This window comes from Anabrus simplex, chromosome 3 (genome assembly GCF_040414725.1).
Source record: "Anabrus simplex isolate iqAnaSimp1 chromosome 3, ASM4041472v1, whole genome shotgun sequence".
Taxonomy (NCBI): Eukaryota; Metazoa; Arthropoda; class Insecta; order Orthoptera; family Tettigoniidae; genus Anabrus; species Anabrus simplex.
In genome coordinates this window covers 100456080-100479729 of record NC_090267.1, presented here as the reverse complement: position 1 = coordinate 100479729, position 23650 = coordinate 100456080, and the positions used below count along the sequence as shown (strand labels likewise).

Below are 23650 nucleotides of genomic sequence, written 5' to 3'. Positions count from 1 at the left end.
AAATCATCGCGATCCGCTGCCGTTGCCGTGCCGAGTTTAAAATTTAGGCCTAGAATTCAGATTCAAGACCCAGTTAGGCCTAAATCAGCGACGGTAGCTGTGTTTGGTGATAGCCAAGGAAGGGGAATTGCGGGAGTGATTAACGACGAGAATATAGCAGCAACCGGAGAAATATATCCAGGAGCTTCTATCAGCAGTGTTGTGGAAAACGTAGAAGCAGCAACTAGGAACTTCGGGAGCGGCGATGCAGTGCTTATCATCGGTGGGACGAACGACGTAGCTCACGACGACGCCAAGAATGTAAGATCACAACTTAAACATACACTAGGGAAGCTGACCCACACTAACGTTTTTGTAGTGAACGTGCCCCACAGGCATGATTTGAGTAGAGACTCGTGTGTGAACATTGAAGTGGACAAGGTCAATACAGATACTGTTAAAATTTGTAAACATTTTCGGAATACTCAGGTTATTGAATGCAGCAGTTTTGAGAGATACTGTTATACAAAACATGGCCTCCATCTAAACAATTCAGGTAAACGAAAGATAGCAAATATTGTTCTAGATTTTATTAATCTTAAGATATGTACTGACCAGGAAAACTAGCAGAAAGAGCCAGCTGTACTTCAAGCTGGCTCAGTCAACTAGAAAAAGAAACTCAGGATAGTAAGGAATTTCAAGTTACCCAATTGCAACAGTCAAGTTTTAGGGAGGAAGGGGGTCTGAGATTGCTCTTGGTAAACTGTCAAAGTGTAGTAAATAAACAATTAAAATTCAGTACATTGATGGAATCTTATGAGACTGATGTGGTGATAGGAGGAATTGTGGTTGAAAGAAGGGGTGGGTAATAGAGAAGTATTTCCGTATTTCCAGAAGGGTACACAGTCTATCGTAGAGACCGAGGAGATAAAAAGGGAGGGGGGGGGTGTTTATTCTGGTGAAGGAAACTTACTGTTCACATGAATGGTTTACCGATGAAAGGGATGAAATATTAGGGATAAAATTAGTTTGTGATAATATGAAGGAGGTGGGAATTATAGGAACATACAGGCCTGGAAGAGAGGAAAGAGACATGGAAATCTTTGAGAAAATAATAGATTATACTCGTAAAAACAATAATAATGATATGGTAATAATTGGGGGAGATCTAAATTTGCCTGAAGTTGAATGGAAAGGAGCTGCAAGTGAAGCCCACGAACAGAAACTGGCAAATAAGTTAATTTTGGAGGGAGGATTTACACAAGTAGTACAAGAACCGACTCATCTCAATAACTTACTAGATGTATTCTTGGTTAAACCATGGGAAATTGTTGATAAAACTGAGGTAATTGAAGGAATAGGAGACCATAAGGCTGCAATAAAGGATGTAGGGCTCGTACCAAAAAGGCTTAATAAGAGGGTTACACAAGACAAGAAATTGTACAGAAAAACTAAACTTGATGAATTTGGGACTTACCTTAAATCACAATTCAGTTGTTGGATAAGTGAAGGGAGTAATGTGGATACACTTTGGGCTAAATTTAAAGGAATCATTTGGGAAGGAGAGAAGAGATTTGTACCTGTTAAGGGTAAAATGACCTCATACCCTGTTTATTATACAAGGGAAATAAGAAAATTAAAAAGAAAATGTAGAATAGTAAACAGGAAAATCAAAGAGGGTAGGGAGAATAGAGAAACTAGAAAACAGCTAATGAGGGAAATGAATAGAGTGAAAAAGGAAGCAAAAGAGAATTACATGAATGGTATACTTCAAGAGGGTAATGACCACAAAGGGAAATGGAAAAAGCTGTATTCATATATCAGGAATCAAAAAGGAAAAGGAATCCAAATTCCTACAATGGTGGGAGAAGGGGGTGAACACTATTTAACAGATACTGAGAAAGCAAACCTATTTAGTAGGGAATTCAGAGATTCAGTAGAAGATTGTCAGTAGTTGGAAACAGTAACAGAAGATAGAGAGGGAGAGAGACAGAGGGAAACAAGAAGCTTCTCATTCACAAACGAAGATATTTTCAGAGAAATCCAACTGCTTCAGCAAGGAAAAGCACCAGGAAGCGATCAAATTACTGGGGAGGTATTAAAGACAATGTCATAAATAATAGTGTAATACCAAAGGAATGGAAGGAATCTATAATAATACCAATTTAAAAAGGAAACCAGAGAACTACAGACCAATCAGCCTGACCAGTATAGCTTGTAAAATACTGGAGAGTTTTATATCAAAGTACATCAGAGGGATATGTGATGATAAAAATTGGTTCATGAGGAGCCAGTATGGATTTAGAAAGAAATTTTCTTGTGAGGCACAACTGGTGGGATTTCAGCAGGGCATATCAGATCAGTTGGATTCAGGAGGTCAGTTAGTTTGCATAGCCATAGATCTTACCAAAGCCTTTGATAGAGTGGAACATGGAATATTATTGAAGAAATTGGAGGGAATAGGAATGGACGTAAGGGTTACAAGTTGGATAAAAACATTTCTAAATTCAAGGGTTCAGAAAGTCAAAGTAGGAAATAATGTATCTCAGGAAGAGAAAGTTTGGAAGGGAATTGCACAGGGTAGTATAATCGGTCCGTTACTTTTCTTAATATACCGTACGCAAATGATTTAGGGAACAATAACATCAAAAATAAGATTGTATGCAGATGACATAATTGTTTATAGGGAAATAAACAACATTGAGGATTGTTCAGAATTACAAAGGGACCTTGAAAATATCCAACAATGGGTTGAAGAAAATAATATGAAAGTTAATGGAGGCAAATCAACTGTTACAACTTTTACAAACAGGAGCTTTAAAACTGAATTTGAATATACTTTGGATGAGGTAGTTATCCCAAAAGATGGCAAGTGCAAATACTTAGGTGTGAGATTTGAAAGTAATTTGCACTGGAAGGGTCATCTTGATGACATTGTTGGGAAAGCATACAGATCGTTACATGTCATAATGAGACTACTTAAAGGATGCAACAAAGAATTAAAAGAAAAAAGTTACTTGAGTATGGTTCGTCCATTATTGGAATATGCAAACAGTGTTTGGGATCCTCACCAAGAATACCTAATAAAAGAAATAGATAGTGTGCAGAGGAAAGCAGCGAGATTTGTAACAGGGGATTTCAGGAGAAAGAGTAGTGTATCAGAAATGTTAAAGGAACTTGGGTGGGAAACTTTAAGTAATAGAAGGGAGAAATCTAGAATTATAGGATTATATAGAGCCTATACAGGAGAAGAAGCATGGGGAGATATCCGTGAGAGGCTTCAGTTGGAAAATAATTATATCGGCAGGACTGACCACAAATATAAAATTAGAAGGAATTTTAGCAGAAGCGATTCGGGGAAAATTTTCATTCATTGGGAAGGGCGTGAAGGAGTTTACCAGGGGTAGTGTTTGATCCTTTTCCAAAATCTGTACAGATATTCAAGAAGAGAATAAACAGCAACAGAGAAAATAAATGAAGTGTTAGAGGGCATTCGACCAGTGCAGGTTATTGTAAATTAAAAAAAAATGTGTGTGAATAAATTAATTCCATCCCCTGGTCTAAGGAGTTTGGACAGCCAAAATAGGAGACTGCCTGTAGGGGTGAAGTACAGTGGGGACTTCGAGGGCCCTGGGACCGCTACGGTAGCTGTGAAGGCCCTTCAGGAACTCTGAAAAGTGGTGGCAAAAGGGGCTCTGGTTAAGACGCAGCAGGTCGTTATGCTACTTAGGATCCAGAACGGGTAAAAAAAAAAGTAAATAAATAAATGCAATGTAAATATTAATCTTATACCAGTTGTATAGTATCATTTGAAGTAATTCCACATACTGTATATCAGTTGACTATATTTGTAAGTAGTACAGGAGATATTATAAGTAGAATTTTGTAAACAATATAAATTTATTAAGGATGAGCTGTGTGTTTAATAGAAAACATTGTTAGCGTAAATTGTATAATATTGTATTATAGGAAAATTTTCTTCTCTTGTTAATTTAATATTAGTGCTTGACAATAATGTATTTTAGTGTACCATTTGCCACCGAGGTAGACACCTCATTTGCAAATAGAGATTTTGATTTGAAGATACAAACTGAAAAAATTAGTATGGTCATTAAAGTGATCTATGTACATGAGTAAGAAGCTAAATATTATGTACATTGCACTATAATAATAATAATAATAATAATAATAATAATAATAATAATAATAATAATAATAATAATAATCACACAACCTATCATATGTCATCATACACACGAAACAATCAGCGGTATTCAACAGGTAATCTCTACATGCAGCCTTAAATTTTGATATTGAGTCTGAGTTCCTGACACCAGCTGGGAGTGAATTCCAAAGTCATGACCCAGCCACAACAAAGGATCTGTTATATATTGAAGAGTGGTTGATGGGAATAGCGAGGGAAGTGCCAGATCTTGCGTTACAATTATGGAATGAGGATAATAAATGGAATTTTGAAGAGATGTATTTGGGTAGATTTTCCTTCAGAGTTTGATATATCAACGTAAGTATCTGGAATTTCCATCGCCTCTAGGGTTTCAGCCAGGAAAGAAATGTACAGTGAGGGGTTATGTGAGCATCGTAACTTAAGTTAAAAACCAATCCAAGACCAGAGTTCAATGCTTGTTGAAGTTTCATAGTTAGTTCACGGGTCGCATCAACAAGGACAATGTCACAGTAGTCAAGTATTGGTAGTATCAAAGTTTGGAGTAGTTTTATCTTTACATCTTGTGGCAAAATGGCCTTATGTCATTTCAGAGGGTGTAGTGTCGCGTACATCTTTCTACATGTACTTCTTACGTGTGCAGACCAATCAAGAGTTTCAGTCAGGGTCATACCTAGGTTCCTTACTGAACGGGATTACGGTGGCATTTAATGTCACCGGAGGAATAGCATAAATTTCAGACATGATGTTTAATAAATTTCTGAGAACCGATAATGGCTGAGATTTTTTGGGGTTGAGGAGGAGAGAGTTTTCACTGGCGTACACACCGAGTTGTTGAAGGTCGGAGTTAATATCTCTTATTGCATTCGATATATCATTAATATTAACGTGGCAGTAAATTAGGAGGTCGTCGGTAAAGAGGTGATATCTATTATACGTTATTTTAGAGATGTCATTAATATAGAGGACAAACAACAAAAGCAACAATAATAATAATAATAATAATAATAATAATAATAATAACAACAACAACAACAATAATAATAATAAACTCCACCATTGATGGCCCTAAGCCTGGGGCCTCATCGCGCAAGTGATGGATGAAGAGTACGAATATCCTTGTTAAAAGAGACTTTGGCTTTGTATAGGAGCACCCAGTGAAGACTTCTGCCCAAGGTTACAGGTGACACCCGATCAACTGTTTTCGATGTGGAGAGGAATACCATCAATATCCTGAGTGATAATCCACTGATGCCCACAATAGCAATGCAACCAGACTATCGGGTTCTGAAGTACAGGCCTACTACGGAAACAGAGGGAGTCAGACTCGTGGCAAACTTCCCACCAAAACTAAGGCATACATAGGCACACTGAACAATGACACTAATCAGAGCAGGGAAATTACTGGAGTTAGAAACTATGCTAGACTAACAGAAGATTCAGATACTGGAAATCTAACAAACCCATACAACAGACAACATAATAGACTTCGGTGACTATAGACTCCAAGAGCAATCCTGGGAATGACCTTCACTGTCAATGAGAGGATCCTCCAATCCTCCAATAAACAACAGACTGATGACTATGAGGCTCATAAATGCTAATAAGTCATACATTATGATGATAAACACACACATCAGTGCACCAAGATAACAAGAGAAAAACCAGGAATTGAAAAGTACTGGAACAAACTAGATAAAACCACGAGAAAAATCCCTAAGTGAGATTTAAACCTGTTAATAGGTGACTTCACCACAATTAGGCAGAAAAAAAAAAGATTCAGAGGAACAATAGGACAATACCCAGGATACAGGTTCACAAACAATAATAGCCAGACTGGTCGAGCTATGTACACTAGTGTTCAAAAGAAGCATAATCACGAAACGAGGCCATATCGCCTGATAGGAATGTCAAAATGGATTGCTGAACAAACGGAAGCTGAATTGCACACCATATGTCACACAACATGTCGAAAAAAACAGTGTCAGAAAGATTCTGACTGTTAAGGTACACCTTTGACAACAACTAACAGAACTTGGCAATGTCTTCCACAACAAAATATGCGGCCACACATGCTTCGCAGCGACGTGGCATGTTCTCTATCAGATGGTCTAAGAGCTCTTGTGGCAGTCGATCTCATTCCTCCGAAAGGGCAATGCGAAGGTCTTGGAGGGTCCTTGGTGGAGGCTGACTGGATGCAATTCGCCTCCCCAATGCATTCCAGGCATGTTCTATAGGATTCAGATCTGCAGACCTCGCTGGCCAATCTATGCAATGAATGTCTTCCCCAGCCAGAAATTCATCCACCAGAGCAGTGCGGTCGGACATTATTGCAAGTAATCAGCTTCATTTTCCGTATCAAAATCTAATCACAGAGAGTTACAATAATTGAAAATCTTCCACCTTTTTGATACTTTTTGACATTATCGTCCATTAAGAGGAAGACTGGACCAACCACACCTCTGAAGAGTTGAACATGTGGTCTCAGTACCTTATCCCTGTATCTGCGAGCGTTAACAATGTTCCTCTGACCACCCATGAAGATGTGAAGGTCCGTACGGCCAGTCAACATGATGTCGTCCCACACCATGACGCCACCACCACCACCACCACCATACTGGTCCCGTTCCACGATATTCCTGTGGTTGTATCGGCTACCTGGTTCTAATCAGATTAATGTGCAACGGGAATCATTCTGCAAACTGAAACTGGATTCATCTGTGAAGAGCACATATCTCCATTCATTCATGGTCCAGTTTCGATGTTGACGGCTTCACAGTAAACAGGCCCGTCTCTGTGCTGGAGTGAGCGGGACGCACACCGCTGAACGTCGAGCAAACAGCACTGCTGTTTTGAGCCTCCGGTACACAGTTTGCCGGGAAACGGCAACCCCTGAGACGGCTGCAAGCTCCACCGACAATTGTCTTGCAGGTGCACTCCGATTTTGTCAGGCGGTTAAGGCCAGATATCGGTCCTGCTGTGGGGTGGTTACCCTTGGTCGACCTGGTACTGGCCTATGACTAACATCTATATCTCTAAATAGTCTCCACAGCCTGGAAATGACACTTTGTGGCACTTCAAGGATACGGCAACGTTGGTCTGTGCCTGGCCTGCTTCCAGGCGGCCGAGTATTCCACCTTTCCAAATGGAGGTCCAAATTGAGTCGTCGTGCCATTATGTTGTCACGTTCACGATGAGGCTACACTCTGCACACTATAACAGGGCAAATACGACAGGGAATATGGGGCGCAGGCACTGGCTGTGTTTACCTTGCGGTTATGCCGCTAGTCAAAGCAGGGAACACTCCTTTCCTATACAGGGCGAACACGTAAGGTTGGTAGGTGCATATGTTTTGCGATTTGCAGTATATTTCCTGTTGCTCTGCTTACTCATAACTTATGTTTAACTTTTGGACACTAGTGTATTTACCAACGTAATACGATAATGTAAACATACTTCAAGAACGATCAAGAAAACAAAGATGTGGCAATAACCGGTGAGAACCTTAGGAGAATACCAGATTGATCGTGCAGCTATCGCACACAAAAACCACAGAGAAATCATGACCATAGAAGTCAGAAGAGGGACAAACAAACTGATCACCATCTCGCAACAATCAAAATCAGGCTAAAACCAAAGAGAACAAACAAGACTGCCACAGGGATACCCAAGTTGAAATATGACAAAACAAAAATCATCAGGAATCAAAGATGAATGGGAGAAGGAGACAGCCACAAGTAGGGAAGAACTAAAAGAAGGTAAGTTAACCAGGAAAGCAAAAGAGAAAATTCCTCTAACCAGAGACGTCCACAGTAGAATGGTGATAAAGCAGAACAGGAAAATAGCTTACAATCGGAACAGCGACAAAACGCATATCAATCTGGTGAGATACATAGAGGTGGGAAGAGAACGACAAGATACATCAGAAGTCAAAAGAGAATACAAAATGGATCAATTAAATTGAAGAACTGGCAATGAATAACAAAGAATTGTGCAATACTAGCAAAGAACTACTGAATTGTCATGAACCTACAGAGAGATTTCAAAGAATATGGAGGGTTGAGAAGCACCAGATGAATCAGAGATCAAGAGATTGAAAAATTGTAGAACAGCAGATGGCATGGTAGAGAAGATACTGAAGGAAGCCGAGCTGAAAATGATCAGAGAAATAATAAATAATACAAGACATGTGGGAGACCAAAACACTACCAGAAGTCTGGAAGTGCATAGTTATACACCTTTACATAAGAAAGGAGATAGGACTGACGTAAACAACTATAAAAGGATATCTCTACTACCATTTGCATAGTAGATCCTATCACAGGGACTGCTTGATAACACCATAGCTGTTTGTGTTGTCAGTCATATTTTGCCACAAGAGCTGAACGGTTTTTGCAAAGAAAAGGACAAACAACAATATGGAATGAATATTGGACAAATATATGTACACGTTTAGCAAAAATAAAGAGAAAACCGTTGGTTTCGTTTATTTTGTACATGTCGAGTTACACTGATATTTAGAAATTTCATCATGATCCGTATGGAAGTGGGATTACAATAATTGAAATTATTAGGGGTCCACCTATTCAATACAATGACATTTATTAGTGTGAATTAATCACACATCTTTTTACATAAGCTACTAGTTTCAGCACTTCCATCGTGCCATCATCAGCTGAAGAGTCAAATCGGGCAAACACAAACAATCTTAAAAAAAATTAAACACCCATTATAACACCTGACGCGGATTCGGAATTATTTGATAGGATAGTCAGCTATGTGGGAAACGACATGGAAAGAAATGTGATTGTAGCGGGAGATCTGAATTTGCCAGATGTCAATTGGGAAGGAAATGCGAACGACAGGAAGCATGACCAACAAATGGCAAATAAGTTAATATGGGAAGGACAGCTGATTCAGAAAGTGATGGAACCAACCAGAGGGAAAAATATCCTGGATGTGGTGCTGATAAAACCAGATGAGCTCTATAAGGAAACTGAAGTAACAGATGGTATTAGTGATCATGAAGCTGTTTTTGTGGTAGTTAAAAATAAATGTGATAGAAAGGAAGGTCTTAAAAGTAGGACTGTTAGGCAGTACCATATGGCAGATAAAGCAGGCATGAGGCAGTTTCTAAAAAGTAACTATGATCGGTGGAAAACAGTAAATAAAAATGTAAACAGACTCTGGGAAGGGTTTAAAGAAATTGTTGAGGAATGCGAAAATAGGTTTGTACCTTTAAGGGTGGTAAGGAATGGTAAAGACCCACCTTATTATAATAGAGAAATAAAGAGACTAAGAAGGAGGTGCAGACTGGAAAGAAATCGAGTTAGAAATGGCTGTGGAAGTAAGGAGAAATTGAAGGAACTTACTAGAAAATTGAATCTAGCAAAGAAGGCAGCTAAGGATAACATGATGGCAAGCATAATTGGCAGTCATACAAATTTTAGTGAAAAATGGAAGGGTATGTATAGGTATTTTAAGGCAGAAACAGGTTCCAAGAAGGACATTCCAGGAATATTTAATGAACAAGGGGAGTGTGTATGTGAGGATCTTCAAAAGGCAGAAGTATTCAGTCAGCAGTATGTAAAGACTGGTGGTTACAAGGATAATGTCCACATAGACGAGGAGACTAAGGCCAAAGAAGTAATAAAATTTACATATGATAACAATGACATTTACAATAAGATACAAAAGTTGAAAACTAGAAAAGCGGCTGGAATTGATCAGATTTCTGGGGATATACTAAAGACAATGGGTTGGGATATAGTACCATATCTGAAGTACTTATTTGATTATTGTTTGGTCGGAGGAGCTATACCAGATGAATGGAGAGTTGCTATAGTAGCCCCTGTGTATAAAGGAAAGGGTGATAGACATAAAGCTGAAAATTACAGGCCAGTAAGTTTGACATGCATTGTATGTAAGCTTTGGGAAGGCATTATTTCTGATTATATTAGACATGTTTGTGAAATTAATAACTGGTTCAATAGAAGGCAATTCGGTTTTAGGAAAGGTTATTCCACTGAAGCTCAAATGGACTCAAATGGCGGTCAAATGGACTGTATCGCGATTGACCTGTCTAAAGCATTTGATAGGGTGGATCATGGGAGACTACTGGCAAAAATGAGTGCAATTGGACTAGACAAAAGAGTGACTGAATGGGTTGCTATATTTCTAGAAAATAGATCTCAGAGAATTAGAGTAGGTGAAGCTTTATCTGACCCTGTAATAATTAAGAGGGAAATTCCTCAAGGCAGTATTATCGGACCTTTATGTTTTCTTATATATATAAATGATATGAGTAAAGGAGTGGAATCGGAGGTAAGGCTTTTTGCAGATGATGTTATTCTCTATAGAGTGATAAATAATTTACAAGATTGTGAGCAACTGCAACATGACCTCGAAAATGTTGAGATGGACAGCAGGCAATGGTATGTTGATAAACGGGGTTAAAAGTCAGGTTGTGAGTTTCACAAATAGGAAAAGTCCTCTCAGTTTTAATTACTGCGTTGATGGGGTGAAAGTTCCTTTTGGGGATCATTGTAAGTATTTAGGTGTTAATATAAGGAAAGATCTTCATTGGGGTAATCACATAAATGGGATTGTAAATAAAGGGTACAGATCTCTGCACATGGTTATGAGGGTGTTTAGGGGTTGTAGTAAGGATGTAAAGGAGAGTGCATATAAGTCTCTGGTAAGACCCCAACTAGAGTATGGTTCCAGTGTATGGGACCCTCACCAGGATTACCCGATTCAAGAACTGGAAAAAATCCAAAGAAAAGCAGCTCGATTTGTTCTGGGTGATTTCCGACAAAAGAGTAGCGTTACAAAAATGTTGCAATGTTTGGGTTGGGAAGAATTGAGAGAAAGAAGAAGAGCTGCTCGACTAAGTGGTATGTTCCGAGCTGTCAGCGGAGAGATGGCGTGGAATGACATTAGTAGACAAATAAGTTTGAATGGCGTTTATAAAAGTAGGAAAGATCACAATATGAAGATAAAGTTGGAATTCAAGAGGACAAACTGGGGCAAATATTCATTTATAGGAAGGGGAGTTAGGGATTGGAATAACTTACCAAGGGAGATGTTCAATAAATTTCCAATTTCTTTGAAATCATTTCGGAAAAGGCTAGGAAAGCAACAGATAGGGAATCTGCCACCTGGGCGACTGCCCTAAATGCAGATCAGTATTGATTGATCGATTGATCGATAGATGAATGTTAAACAAAATTATGGTACAAGATGATGCTGCACTCTAATATAAAATCCTCTTAAAAATGATGACTGTTTTATACACAGTGTATAGTCCAGCTTGTATATGTCTTTAGTCTTTAATCTTATTGAATATATGCTGCAGAATTTTATTTTCATGTGAGGTTGACATGTGTTTGATCTGTGGTTTGGTGGTTCCGAAAGAATAAATGATTATGTGATGGACTTGGTTAGATCCAAAAAATTGATTCCCACTTCAATATGGGGTTTGGAACTTGAAGAAATTAGAAGTTGAATTAAAGAATGAAAAGAAATGACTAGAATCAAACTCCTCTTGAGCAGCCTGTTTGACCAGCAGACGGAGCTGGAATGACGGATGCGATCATAAGGTTAAGGTTTTAGATACACTTACCTGGCCAGCATACATATTTGTTTCACAGCCTGGTAAGGTGGAATTTGCATTCATTAGGACCATGTTAATGAATGTGATGAGAATTGAAGGAGCACAGTAAGGTGAAGACGTCAAGACTTATACAAGCCAGACTATAAACTATGTGTATAAAACGTCATCAATATTTTAAAAAAAGATTTTATATTAGAGTGCAACATCATCTTGTACCATAATTTTATTTAACATTCATCTATGCAGGTGTTATGTGTTTTAAATTGTTTTAAGATTGTTTGTGTTTGCCTGATTTGACTCTTCGGCTGATGCTGGCACGATATAAGTGCCGAAACTAGAACCTTATGTAAACGACATGTGATTAATTCACACTAATAAATATCCTTGTATTGAATAGGTGGACCCCTAATAATTTCTTTTATTGTAATGTCGAGTTACAATCAGCAGTACAAGCAAAACTCTCAAATAACTGAGAAAATTATGCAATAAGAGCCAAGCAGCTGATTGCAAGAATGAAATAATACCTAACCAATATTCTATTTTTATTTTTCTTTGTGACTGCTTCCTTATAATTGTCCAGTTACTAGGAATTTTAATGGTCTCTGTCTTAGACTTACCTGGCCAGCATACATATTCGTTTCGCAGCCTGGTAAGGTGGGATTTGCCTTCATTAGGACCATATTAATGAATGTGATGAGAATTGAAGGAGCACAGTAAGGTGAAGACGTCAAGGCTGAAACACAAGAACAAAACGACAACTGAGATGAACAGTGCTTATCAGTCATTCATGAAATGAGAACAGTATTTACAGGAACCACAACAAAATAAAAAGGAAAGCTCTCTTCAGACCTCCTTGCTGAATATTGAACACCTGACTACAGTAATTACTACTACTACTCAGAACAAACATCAGGAAGTAGGAATAACCATATGACCTTAGCTACCATCTGCACACATTCTGATCTGATGACATTTGCACTGCCTGTATGTCAATACTGATGTTCTATCTAACATTACCTGACTGTAAAGAAACCAGAACTCTGCTGGGAGATCTTGAGCAGAATTTAAATTAATTTTGTCTAATAAACACTGCAAAACTACGGAGTCCTAGTAGGTGGAGAGGTGATACTCCGACATGGCGCATCCCCAGTGGTGGATACGGGGGTCCTCATCGGTTTACCGGCAGACTTGAGTGAAATAAAATAGCTCTCGCGGACCAAACATTCTCCACAATCTTTTTTAATCATATCATATTTCATTCATCACCTTTCCAGTTCACATCTGAAATTGTAAACCCTGACCACAGTCAGCCTCTTGATCATTGATCAGACAATTGGCCTAATATGGAAAGTCTTCTATTGAAAGAATACACCAGTTTGGACAGCTATTATACAATCATCCAAGCGAAGACACCATGCAGATACGGTGGGGTATCAAGATTAAGGCGAACTGAAACGCGTAGAGACATGATGAACAATCATGCAGACTAATCAAACTAACAATGTACTTAAGTTCAACAAGCCAGGAAAGATCTTGTATTTGGCAACATTAAATATAAATTCATCGATGAAGGTTGGCAAGTTGAAGCATCTAAGTGATATTTTGGATCAACACAAAATTGTGATCACAGCTCTTCAAGAATTACATATTACTGATCAGAACCCAACTGAATCAGGTGGGTATCGTCTCTATAAAGGACTTCCAGGTGAGAGAGTTATGAGGAATGTTCCTCAATTCAGAGTTGGTTTCTTGGTACACAATAGAATTCTAGATTCCACGACTGATTTTTCCTCAAATTCCCCACGAGTAGCATTGCTAACGATTAGAGTAGAAAACAACATATATACATTGATAAATGTCCAAGCACCAACAAATGAAAAAAAACAGAATTGACAAGGAGGGAACGGATCAATTTTGGGATGAACTTGACCAATTGGTTACGAATATACCTGATATTAATATTAAAATTTTACTTGGAGATTTCAATGCAAAGATTGGACACGAGAGGAGATTTCGTGTAGTGGTGGGGCGATGGCCAGCCCATTAATTGACAAACAAGAATGGTGAATTTAATTTTGTATTAACCGTGGACTAATTCTGGAAATTACAAGATTCAAAAGAAAACCACATATATTAATGACTTGGAAATGTCCTAATGTTCAGTTATGCGAGTCTCTGATAGATCATACGGCCATGAATCGTAAATTTATGATGTAAAGGCTTTTCATGGTGTTTATATGTTGATTCAGATCATTACATCTCAAAAATTAAAATCAAATTAATTAATTACAAGATGGTGCGTGCTGTGTGTGTTGTGTAGGAGAGCTCTGTGTTACCAGCCTGAATTAGCAAGATAATTAGCAGACAGGTCCGGCGAGTGTGTGTCAGTAATTACACCAGACAACTGACGTCTAGTTCTAGTAAAAACATGTCCGTAAAAAGTGTAAATAAGCATGTGTCGGACTTTGAAACAAAGTTTGTTAAATGGATGGATGAGTTCCAAGCTCGCTTGGAACAGTTGACATCAGCCAGTGCCAACAGGGCTGCCAACACTAACGACCGCGCCGATGAAAATCTGTCTTCCCTCTGTTCCGAGTTCAAAGACTTTCGCCAGTACATCTCGGCGGAAATTTCTTGTGTAAAGGAGGAGTTACTAGTTGTTCAACAGCGTCTTGACCAGCACGAAGCCAGGGCTGACGAAGTCGAACAATACAGTAGACGGAACTGTCTACTCATACACGGGGTGAAAGAAGAACCGGCTGAGAATGTCTATGCCAAAGTGATAGAGACAGTAAAATCTTACCTACAAGTAGAATTATCGATGGATGACATCGATCGCTGTCATAGATTGGGACCTCTACGCAGATCAGCTGTGGAAGTTGTGACCTCGGGAAACAGGCCGATTATAGTCAAATTCGTCCGGTTTCATGTTCGCGATCGTGTCTGGCGCGCTAAGAAGCTCTTCAAAGGCACCAAACTATTGGTTACGGAGTCATTGACTGCTTCTAGAAAAGATCTGTTAAATCGAGCCCGAGACCAGCTCGGAGTGCATAACGTTTGGACCCAGGAAGGAAGAATCGTAGTCCTAGGCAGAAACAAAGACAAATTCACTGACCACTAAAGCAGAACTAAAAGCTGTTATTTCAGGGCTAGGTGATTAGTAGAGTACATGACTCATGGATTTACGTTTTAATTATAAGTGGTTTTATTATAAGTTTAGTGTGAGTGAATGTTTAAATGATTCAAGTGGCTTACGTAGGCAAGAGGAAACCATGGTAAGTTGCCCTCTGTTTATTTTTGATTATGGCTAACACAGGTAATAACGTAGCTTTCTCCCTGGGCAGGGTAAACAACCTTCACCTTGATACTGAACCCTCCCACCCTTTTCTTTCCCTGACCCCGTCTCACCCCGCCCGCAGTCACCTGGAGAGAGAATTCTCGTACTTTCCCCGCTAATTACTGTGTGCCCATGTCAATGCTCAGTCTATAATTGCCCATCACACTGAGCTGAAAGCTATTTTTGAAGGAAGCATGGTAAAAGTTGTAGCAATTAGTGAGAGTTGGATGAAGGACTCAGTCCCTCTCAACTCGGTAAATATAGAAGGATTTAATGCAGTTTTTCACAATAGACCGAACCACCGTGGAGGAGGAGCAGCTCTATACTACAAAAACAATTTAACGGGGAAGATTATGCAAACTTCGACATTATCTACTGACACCTTAACTGAATATATGTTTGTAGAACTATCTGTTGATAAGACTAAAGTACTGATTGGAGTTGTTTACAAACCACCAAAAGCAGGAAACTTCACCGACTTCGAAGAAAAGTTACTACGACTCGTACCTACCTACGAACATGTACTCATATTTGGCGACTTTAACACAAACCTGTTAATAGACTCCGTTGAAGCAAATCGTTTACAGAACATATTTACCTCTTGTAACATGCCAGTGTTGCCACTTAACCCCACTCACCACGTGCACACGGCTAACGGATCCTCACACACTCTAATAGATTTACTTATCACAAACAATCCTCAGAAAATACTGAAATACGGACAAACTTCTGTACCTGGTATATCATACCACGATCTCATATATTTAGCTTATTCTTTGAAAGTTCCCAAAACAAAGCCGAAGTGGATAACCTATAGAGACATGAAAAAGTTAAATCCTCAACAATTGATACAAGATGCTAATCTCTGCCCGTGGGACGAAATACTGCACTTGACGGACAATGACGAAAAAGTAAAGAGGTTTAACACATTATTGTTGGGCTTGTATAACAAACACGTACCTAAACGTACTGCTAGGGTGACTCGCAAAGCTGCTCCATGGTTATCTAATGACATTAAGTCCGCAATGGCTGAACGAGATGCACTACACAGATGTTACAAGCAGACATTATCAACTGAAGATTTTGAAAAGTACCGTGTGCTTAGAAATAAAGTTAAACAAATAATCACAAATGAAAAATATGCGTACTTCCAACAATTAGCCAGTAACTTGAACACAAAAAGTACCTGGAAACAACTCAGATCCGTAGGTATTGGGAGGCAAACTACAAACTCCAATACGCATGACATAAATCCAGATGAATTAAATGCCCACTTTACTAGAGAAATAGTTAATACCCACCCTCATATTATACAAACAACAATAAATTCTCTCCAGTCTACTCCGTTGCCACAATGGCCTTTGTTTGAATTTCGTAAAGTAAATGAAAACGATGTAAGAAGAAAACTAACATCAATCAAATCGCGAGCAATCGGAGTGGACGACATCCCGATATCCTTCGTCGTTACCTTGATAGATGTAGTACTGCCAATTTTAACCCACATATGTAACTCATGTCTTTCGGAAGGCTACTTTCCAACTGTTTGGAAGGATGCCTTAATTTTCCCAGTACCAAAAAAATCTCTAGCAAATTCTCCATCTGACTATCGACCTGTCTGTACACTTTCTTCACTTTCGAAAGTCTTAGAAAAACTCATGCATGAACAACTGCTCCAATATTTGATGCACCATTCGTTACTTGATCACCTGCAATCTGGATTTAAAAAAGGACATAGTACATCTACTTCTCTTCTAAAAATTACAGATGACGTAAGAAAAGCAATGGACGAACGTAAAGTGACCGTGCTCATTCTCCTAGACTTCAGCAGTGCTTTTGACACTATCAGTACGGACATATTAATAGCGAAATTGCATTCCTTCCATCTTAGCCACGCTGCTCTCAAATTGTTTGCTTCCTACCTCCATAACCGACGACAGTGTGTTGTCATGAATGATAAGAGAACGGAGTGGAAGTACAAAGTTAATGGTGTGCCACAAGGTTCTATACTCGGCCCCCTGTTATTTATTTTATATTTGAATGACATCTCTTCTAAGTTGAAAAACTGCAACTACCATCTCTATGCCGACGACCTTCAAATTTACTGCCACACAAAAGTGAATGACATAAATGCAGCTATTGAAAATATGAACCGAAACTTAGAGCAGAGCAGCTGTTATGCAGCTGAGAATTCTCTCTCCATCAACCCAACGAAAACACAAGCTATCATACTAGGGCAGAGAAAACTGCTTGCCCATCTACACAGTCTACAAATTCCAGTCATTCAACTAAATGGCATTGCTATCCCACTCTGTAAATCAGTAAAAAGCCTTGGAGTCACTATAAATGAAACTTTAAACTGGGATGAGCATGTCACTAACGTATGCAGGAAAGTTCACTCATCACTTCATCCCCTTACGATTCACCAGACCGTATTACCTCTCAACTTAAAAATAAAACTGGTTCAAACATTGATACTTCCAATTTTTAACTATTGTGATGTTGTGTTGCTGGATGCTACCAGTGAACAAAATAGGAAATTGCAGAGAGCTTTAAACTCCTGCATTAGATTTATCTTTTCATTGAATTTTGCCTCGCATGTATTCCCTTTTTATGCACGACTTTCTTGGTTAAAAGTAGAGCAGCAGAGGAATCACCATGTATCAACCCTTATCTATCGACTCTTGACTGAAAATATACCTGAATATCTCTCCAGTAATTTCCGTTTTCTATCCTCCTTTCATGACCGTGACACGCGATCTGGGTCAACAATTGCAATACCTCCACATCATACATCTGCCTTCAGTAATTCTTTCCTTGTGTTGGGCGCTAGAATATGGAATGCTTTACCCCCTGAAATTAGAAATTGTTCCTCATTAATTACCTTCAAAAGACAGTCTAAAGATTTCCTCTTGAATATGTAGGCTATATCATGTAGTTATGTGTGAATGTGTGAGTGAATGTCTGGAGTAAATAGTTCCCAAAAGTTTACATAAATTAGTTATTTTTTATGAATTCCACCTAGAGTAGTTAATATTGAATTTATTTATTATTTTTCTAATTTTAGACTTAGGATGTAATCTTTTAGTATTAGACTATATTAAGTTATATTAATATTATATTATATACACTGTGTTAAGTTAGAATATTAAGTTTGGATTCAGTATTAAGCCGCATAATGTGGTTAAGTGTAAGAGAGGGCCAAGAGCCCTAACTTCGCCACAAATAAAGACATCAATAAATAAATAAATAAATAAATAAATAAATAAATAAATAAATAAATAAATAAAATAAAATAAAAGGAAAAATAAACCACAAAAATTCATTAGGAAAAGAATGTATGATCCTAGTTCAGTCATCAATAATCCAGTATACTTTGAGAAATCTATAACGCTTTTAAGCGACATCTTGGGGACTACTGTTAACAAATTACAAGCCTTAGCAGAAGTTGCTCCCATCAAAGAACGAAAAGAACATGCATGGTGGAATGAAGAGTGTGATATAGCAATACTACGCCAGCATAAAGCTTGGTTGAATTGCAAGCAACAAAACACTGGAAGTTCTAGGGAAGAATTATAACGGCCAAAGAAATCACGAGGGTTAAAAGGAACCATCAGAAGGAAACATTAAAATCTATTGATGAAGCTTTCATTTACCATAAAACAAGAGACTATTATAGGACATTTAAACAATATCAAACAAATTATATTCCCCCTACTCTTCTGATGAAGGATACAAATAGAAAGGTGGCCCATAATGATTATGACAATGCAATAACTTTGGCTGAATACTTCAAAACAGCACTTAATAGTGATGAACCAGAGGATTATTTTGAATTTGATCTGTATTCTAGAAATAAAACACCTCTGGAAAAGATCATACCACTGATTTACATTGAAGTGCATGCAGCTATTGATTCACTTAAAAATGTTAAAGCGGTGGGAGAGAATCAACTACTGTAGTAGTGGAACTTTGGAAGAATGCAAATGCACAGACTATTCAGAATTTACATTAATATCTCATTGACATATGGAATACCGAAAAATTGCCTGAAGAATGGAATGTTGCAATTATACACCCACTACATAGAAAAAGCGATAGATCAGATCCTAGTAATTATAGAGGAATTTCTTTGCTGGATATCACTCATAAGATCTTTTCTAAGATTTTATATTCCAGAATACATGAACAACTTGATAGTGAATTTGGTGAATATCAGGGTGATGTTCGTTCAGGACGAAGCTGTCCAGATCAAATAATAAGTCTCAAATGGATTATAAAAGATCAAAGGATTAGGAGCAAAATTTAGCAATCACTTTAGTTGATTTTCAAAAAGCTTATGATAGTATCAACCATGAATCATCATTGCATATCCTTACTGAATTTGGTTTACATCGGAAACTTGTTAACCTTATTGCGGTCACTCTTAGAAATAGAAAATCTTAAGTTAGGTTCACAAGATAAATCTCTGAGATTTTGAAATTCATACTGGTCTTCAACAGGGAGATGGATTATCCCAGTTGTTTAATTGTGTGCTTGAAAAAAATTTATGCGTGAATGGAATAAGGTATGTCCAACGACTGTTAAGATTGGAAGAAATATTTGACTAAATTGTATCGCATTTGCTGATGATCTGCCATTATTAGCAAATAATGTTGAAGAAGCTAAATTTCAAGTAGAGGAATTTGAACGATTAGCAGTGAAGGTTGGGTTGAAAATTTCTTTCGAGAAAACAAATGATACCACCTTTTCAAGTTGACACTTCACATGTTATGTTAAATAATAGTCAGAAAATAAAAGTTGTAGACAAATTTAAATATCTTGGTGAGATAACTTTGAATGCTAGCGAAAAAGCTTTCATTCACCATAAAACAAGAGACTATTATAGGACATATAAACAATATCAAACAAATTGTATTCCCCCCTACTCTTCTGATGAAGGATACGAACAGAAAGGTGGCCCATAATGATTATGACAATGCAATAACTTTGGCTGAATACTTCAAAACAGTACTTAATAAATAAATAAAGTAAATAACTAGCATGCAAAGTGGAGACGAGCACAACAAATTACCTGGCCAAGTTACAAGAAACAGTCTCCTTCGATAAATGCTAAATTTCGACATTACTACTCCGTCATTAAGCCAGAAGCAACATATGCAAGTGAAACATAATTTAAACTGAATACCCAATCAACAACAGACAAACTACAGAAAGTCGGGCTGAGTAGCTCAGACGGTTAAGGCGTTGGCCTTCTAACCCCAACCTGGCAGGTTCGATCCTGGCTTAGTCCGGTGGTATTTGAAGGTGCTCAAATACGACAGCCCCGTGTCGGTAGATTTACTGGCACGTAAAAGAACTCCTGCGGGACTAAATTCCAGCACCTCAGCGTCTCTGAAGACCGTAAAAGCAGTTAGTGGGACGTAAAAGAAATATTATTATTATTATTATTATTAAACAGAAAGCTGATAGAAGAATTCTTCGAACAATTATTAATAAAAAAACACCAGAGGAGACTTTTGCCAAATCCAGTACTTTACAAGGAAAGTGAATCGATAATTGACACGATGCGAAAACAGAGGATTGCATTCTTTGGACACACATACCGCTTACCAACTACTAGACTCCTGAAACAACTTTTCGATTTCTTTTAGAATAGTAAAACAAAAAACACATGGTTTACAGAAATACAAATGGATTTAGATGAACTGAAAATTACTAAAGATCAAATTGAAAACAGAGAAGAGCAACGGATTCTAAATAACAAGTTCACAAGACTATCACTAAAAATATTGCAGCGTAAGCAGTATGTTATATCTGCAGAAGAACGGGCCGCAAGATCATCCAGAATGAAAGGGAAAAGTTGGGAAAGGCAAGAGGCAAAATTAGTCCACGGTTAATACAAAATTAAATTAACCATTCATAATTCTTGTTTGTCAATGTGCTGGCCATCGCCCCACCACTACACAAAATCTCCTCTCATGCCCAATCTTTGCATTGAAAGTTGGGAAAGGCAAAAGTTGTCAAGTGTTAAAAGCTGAACTTATTCTTTGTAGACTGTTGTATAAGGTTTGATTTTGGTGCTCTAATGTAGGTGTTAACAGTGTAAATAAACACCAAATGTGTCGCCACAGATCTTTCAAATGTCGATACTGGACAACATGGAGCGCCAAATGGACATCTTTTCCCCCCGCTCTTTAAAAATCCGACTAAAAAAACTACAGGGTCTGCACCATGTCTTGAAATCTGGAGGCTGACACTTACCACTAGTCCACAGAGGGAACTGTGATAATGATTTACAAGGTTTTAAGAGCACTTGAACCTATTTGATAAAATCATGAAGTAGCCCATCACTTTCCAAACAACCTAAAACCAAACCCCATGGCACTTCAGTCTTGACGGGCTTTGGCCTACCACCCGACCAATGCTCAGCTTGAAAGCCTGTAGATTACAAGGTGACGCGCGATCACTGCGATGAATCTTCTTCGGGGTTATACTCAACTTTCGAAAATGGGGCCGCTATCTCAAGTCAGACACTCAATTGTTCTCATTGTTAGCTACGTAGACCTCGAACCAGCTCTCAAAAGCCAGAGAATAGTCTCTGACCTGGACAGGAATTGAACCCAGCAACTCCTGGCACCTTACCCCTAGATTGCGAGCATGGCAGCCAATCACTTTTGGTAAAGTATCTCCTCAGATTGTAAAAGAAATTTGTAGTATTTTTGTTACGTAATTCTCTGCAAATAACCTCAGCCTTTGTGGGTGGGGTTAACTTCCAATAAGTAACCAGGTGAACCTGACCCCTACAGAGCGCATCCTCAGGTGGCAGATAGGGGGCCCCAACAGTACGTAGGGCTGGTTGAAATACCCAATACAACCCATAGGCCAATCAGGTAGCCCAATTCCCGCGGGCTTTAAAATACTAGGACAACCTCTCTCCAGGGGTCATAAATATGGAGGGCCCTTGCCCTCAACGGCATCTACGGCGGAAAAGATGGACTTTCGTACGGTGGAGATGGCAGAAGGGGCAAACCCGTAGGGTATGTACTCCAGAGGAATGGCTACAAACGGTGCCTGACTCCATGTTTTGCGTGGCCTAATTTGAACCTGGCAGAAGGTAATAAAATGCCTTTGGGAGTGGCGAACCCACCATATAAACAGCCTATAAAATGAGTGCAAATGAGGCCTCTGAAAACGCTAGGGTGTCACCCTGAAGTGACGTGCAGTTCCCAGTGCTCTGGGGGAACTGTGAAAAGTGGGCTACCAGACATCACAAGACTCGGTATCATCAATGTCATGACTTTGAATGGCAAGGTACAAGAACTGAGACTATATGGAGAAGAAAGACATAGCAATGATGGGAACAAGTGAGACAAAATAGAAGGGGAAAAGTCAAAAAGAATTAAAGAAAGGGTATAGATTTTATTGGAGTGGAGGAAAGATGGCAACAAATGGTGTTTTTGTTATACTGAGAGAAGATCTTGCGCAATATGTGGACAAAATTGACCAGATCAGTGACAGGATAATTAAAGTTAGACTTGGGAATTGAGAGTGGAATCATGGATTTTATACAGGTTTAAGCACCCCAATCGGGGAATGCAGATGAATGTTTAGAAGAGTTCCTAGAAGAACTGGAAAGGTTTATTTAAGACAAAGAGGTTATAATAATGGGAGATATGAATGCACATGTTGGAACAGACAGGGAAAAGAAGAGATAATTGGCCCCTATAGTTACGGAAACCAAGATGAAGGAGATTTGGTAATGCATTTTTGTACAAGGAATGGGTTAAATGTTGGCAATATGTGGTTTAGAAAAAAGAACTCACAAAAAATATCTAGATGTGGTTGGGGAGATAGAAAGACAAAGACAATGATTGATCTTATTCTGGTGGAGAATGAAAAACGTAGACAAATGAAAGATGTGACAGCAACACCAAGAGCAGATTTCGAAGGAGACCATAAAGTGGTGGTAGCGAAATTAAGACAGTAAAATAACGAAAAAAGGGAAATAAAAATAAAGGGAAGTTAAAAGAGAAAGAAATAAGGGAAAAGTTTCAAGAGGATCTGAGGAAATTCCCAAAGATGACTTGAACAGTGTGGAAGAGGAATGGACATGTTTCAGAAATGGATTTGTATTGTAAAGTGTGCAGTAAACACCTGTGGAAGACTATCAGGGAGGAAGAAGGTAACGGAGACTCCTTGGTGGAACAGCAGGGTAAAGGAAGCAGTTAAAGAGAAACAAATGGCTTGGAGGAAGTGGATAGGCAGCAATGTAGAGAGAATTGGCAGAAATATAAAGAAGCCAAAAAGGTATGTAAGAAGAGAAATAGAAGAGCAGGGAAAGCTTCACAGAAACTTTACAGGAGTATAAAGGGAAGTCAAAAGGTTTTGTAAGGTTTGGTGAAGAATAGTTTATGAAATAGGGAAGATACAAAATTTGTAAAAACTGAAACAGGACAGATATTGACACAAAGAGATGACATACTAAAAAGATGGGAAGAATACTTCTCAGAATTGCTAAATATTGTAATGGATATAG

At 38.4% G+C, this 23650-nt stretch overlaps 1 protein-coding gene across 4 annotated transcripts in view; it reads right to left on the bottom strand.

The window, feature by feature from the left end:
• The window catches only part of LOC136866028 (V-type proton ATPase 116 kDa subunit a 1), a 338604-nt gene that overhangs the window by 15229 nt on the left and 299725 nt on the right, over window positions 1–23650 (bottom strand). For 3 of the 4 annotated variants that reach the window (XM_067142636.2, XM_067142638.2, XM_067142637.2), the window contains exon 13: window positions 12395–12510. In XM_067142636.2, the coding sequence (XP_066998737.2) occupies window positions 12395–12510 (116 nt within the window). Of the gene's footprint in view, window positions 1–11786; window positions 11903–12394; window positions 12511–23650 lie in introns of all 4 variants that reach the window. The other variant, XM_067142639.2, reaches the window with a different exon arrangement.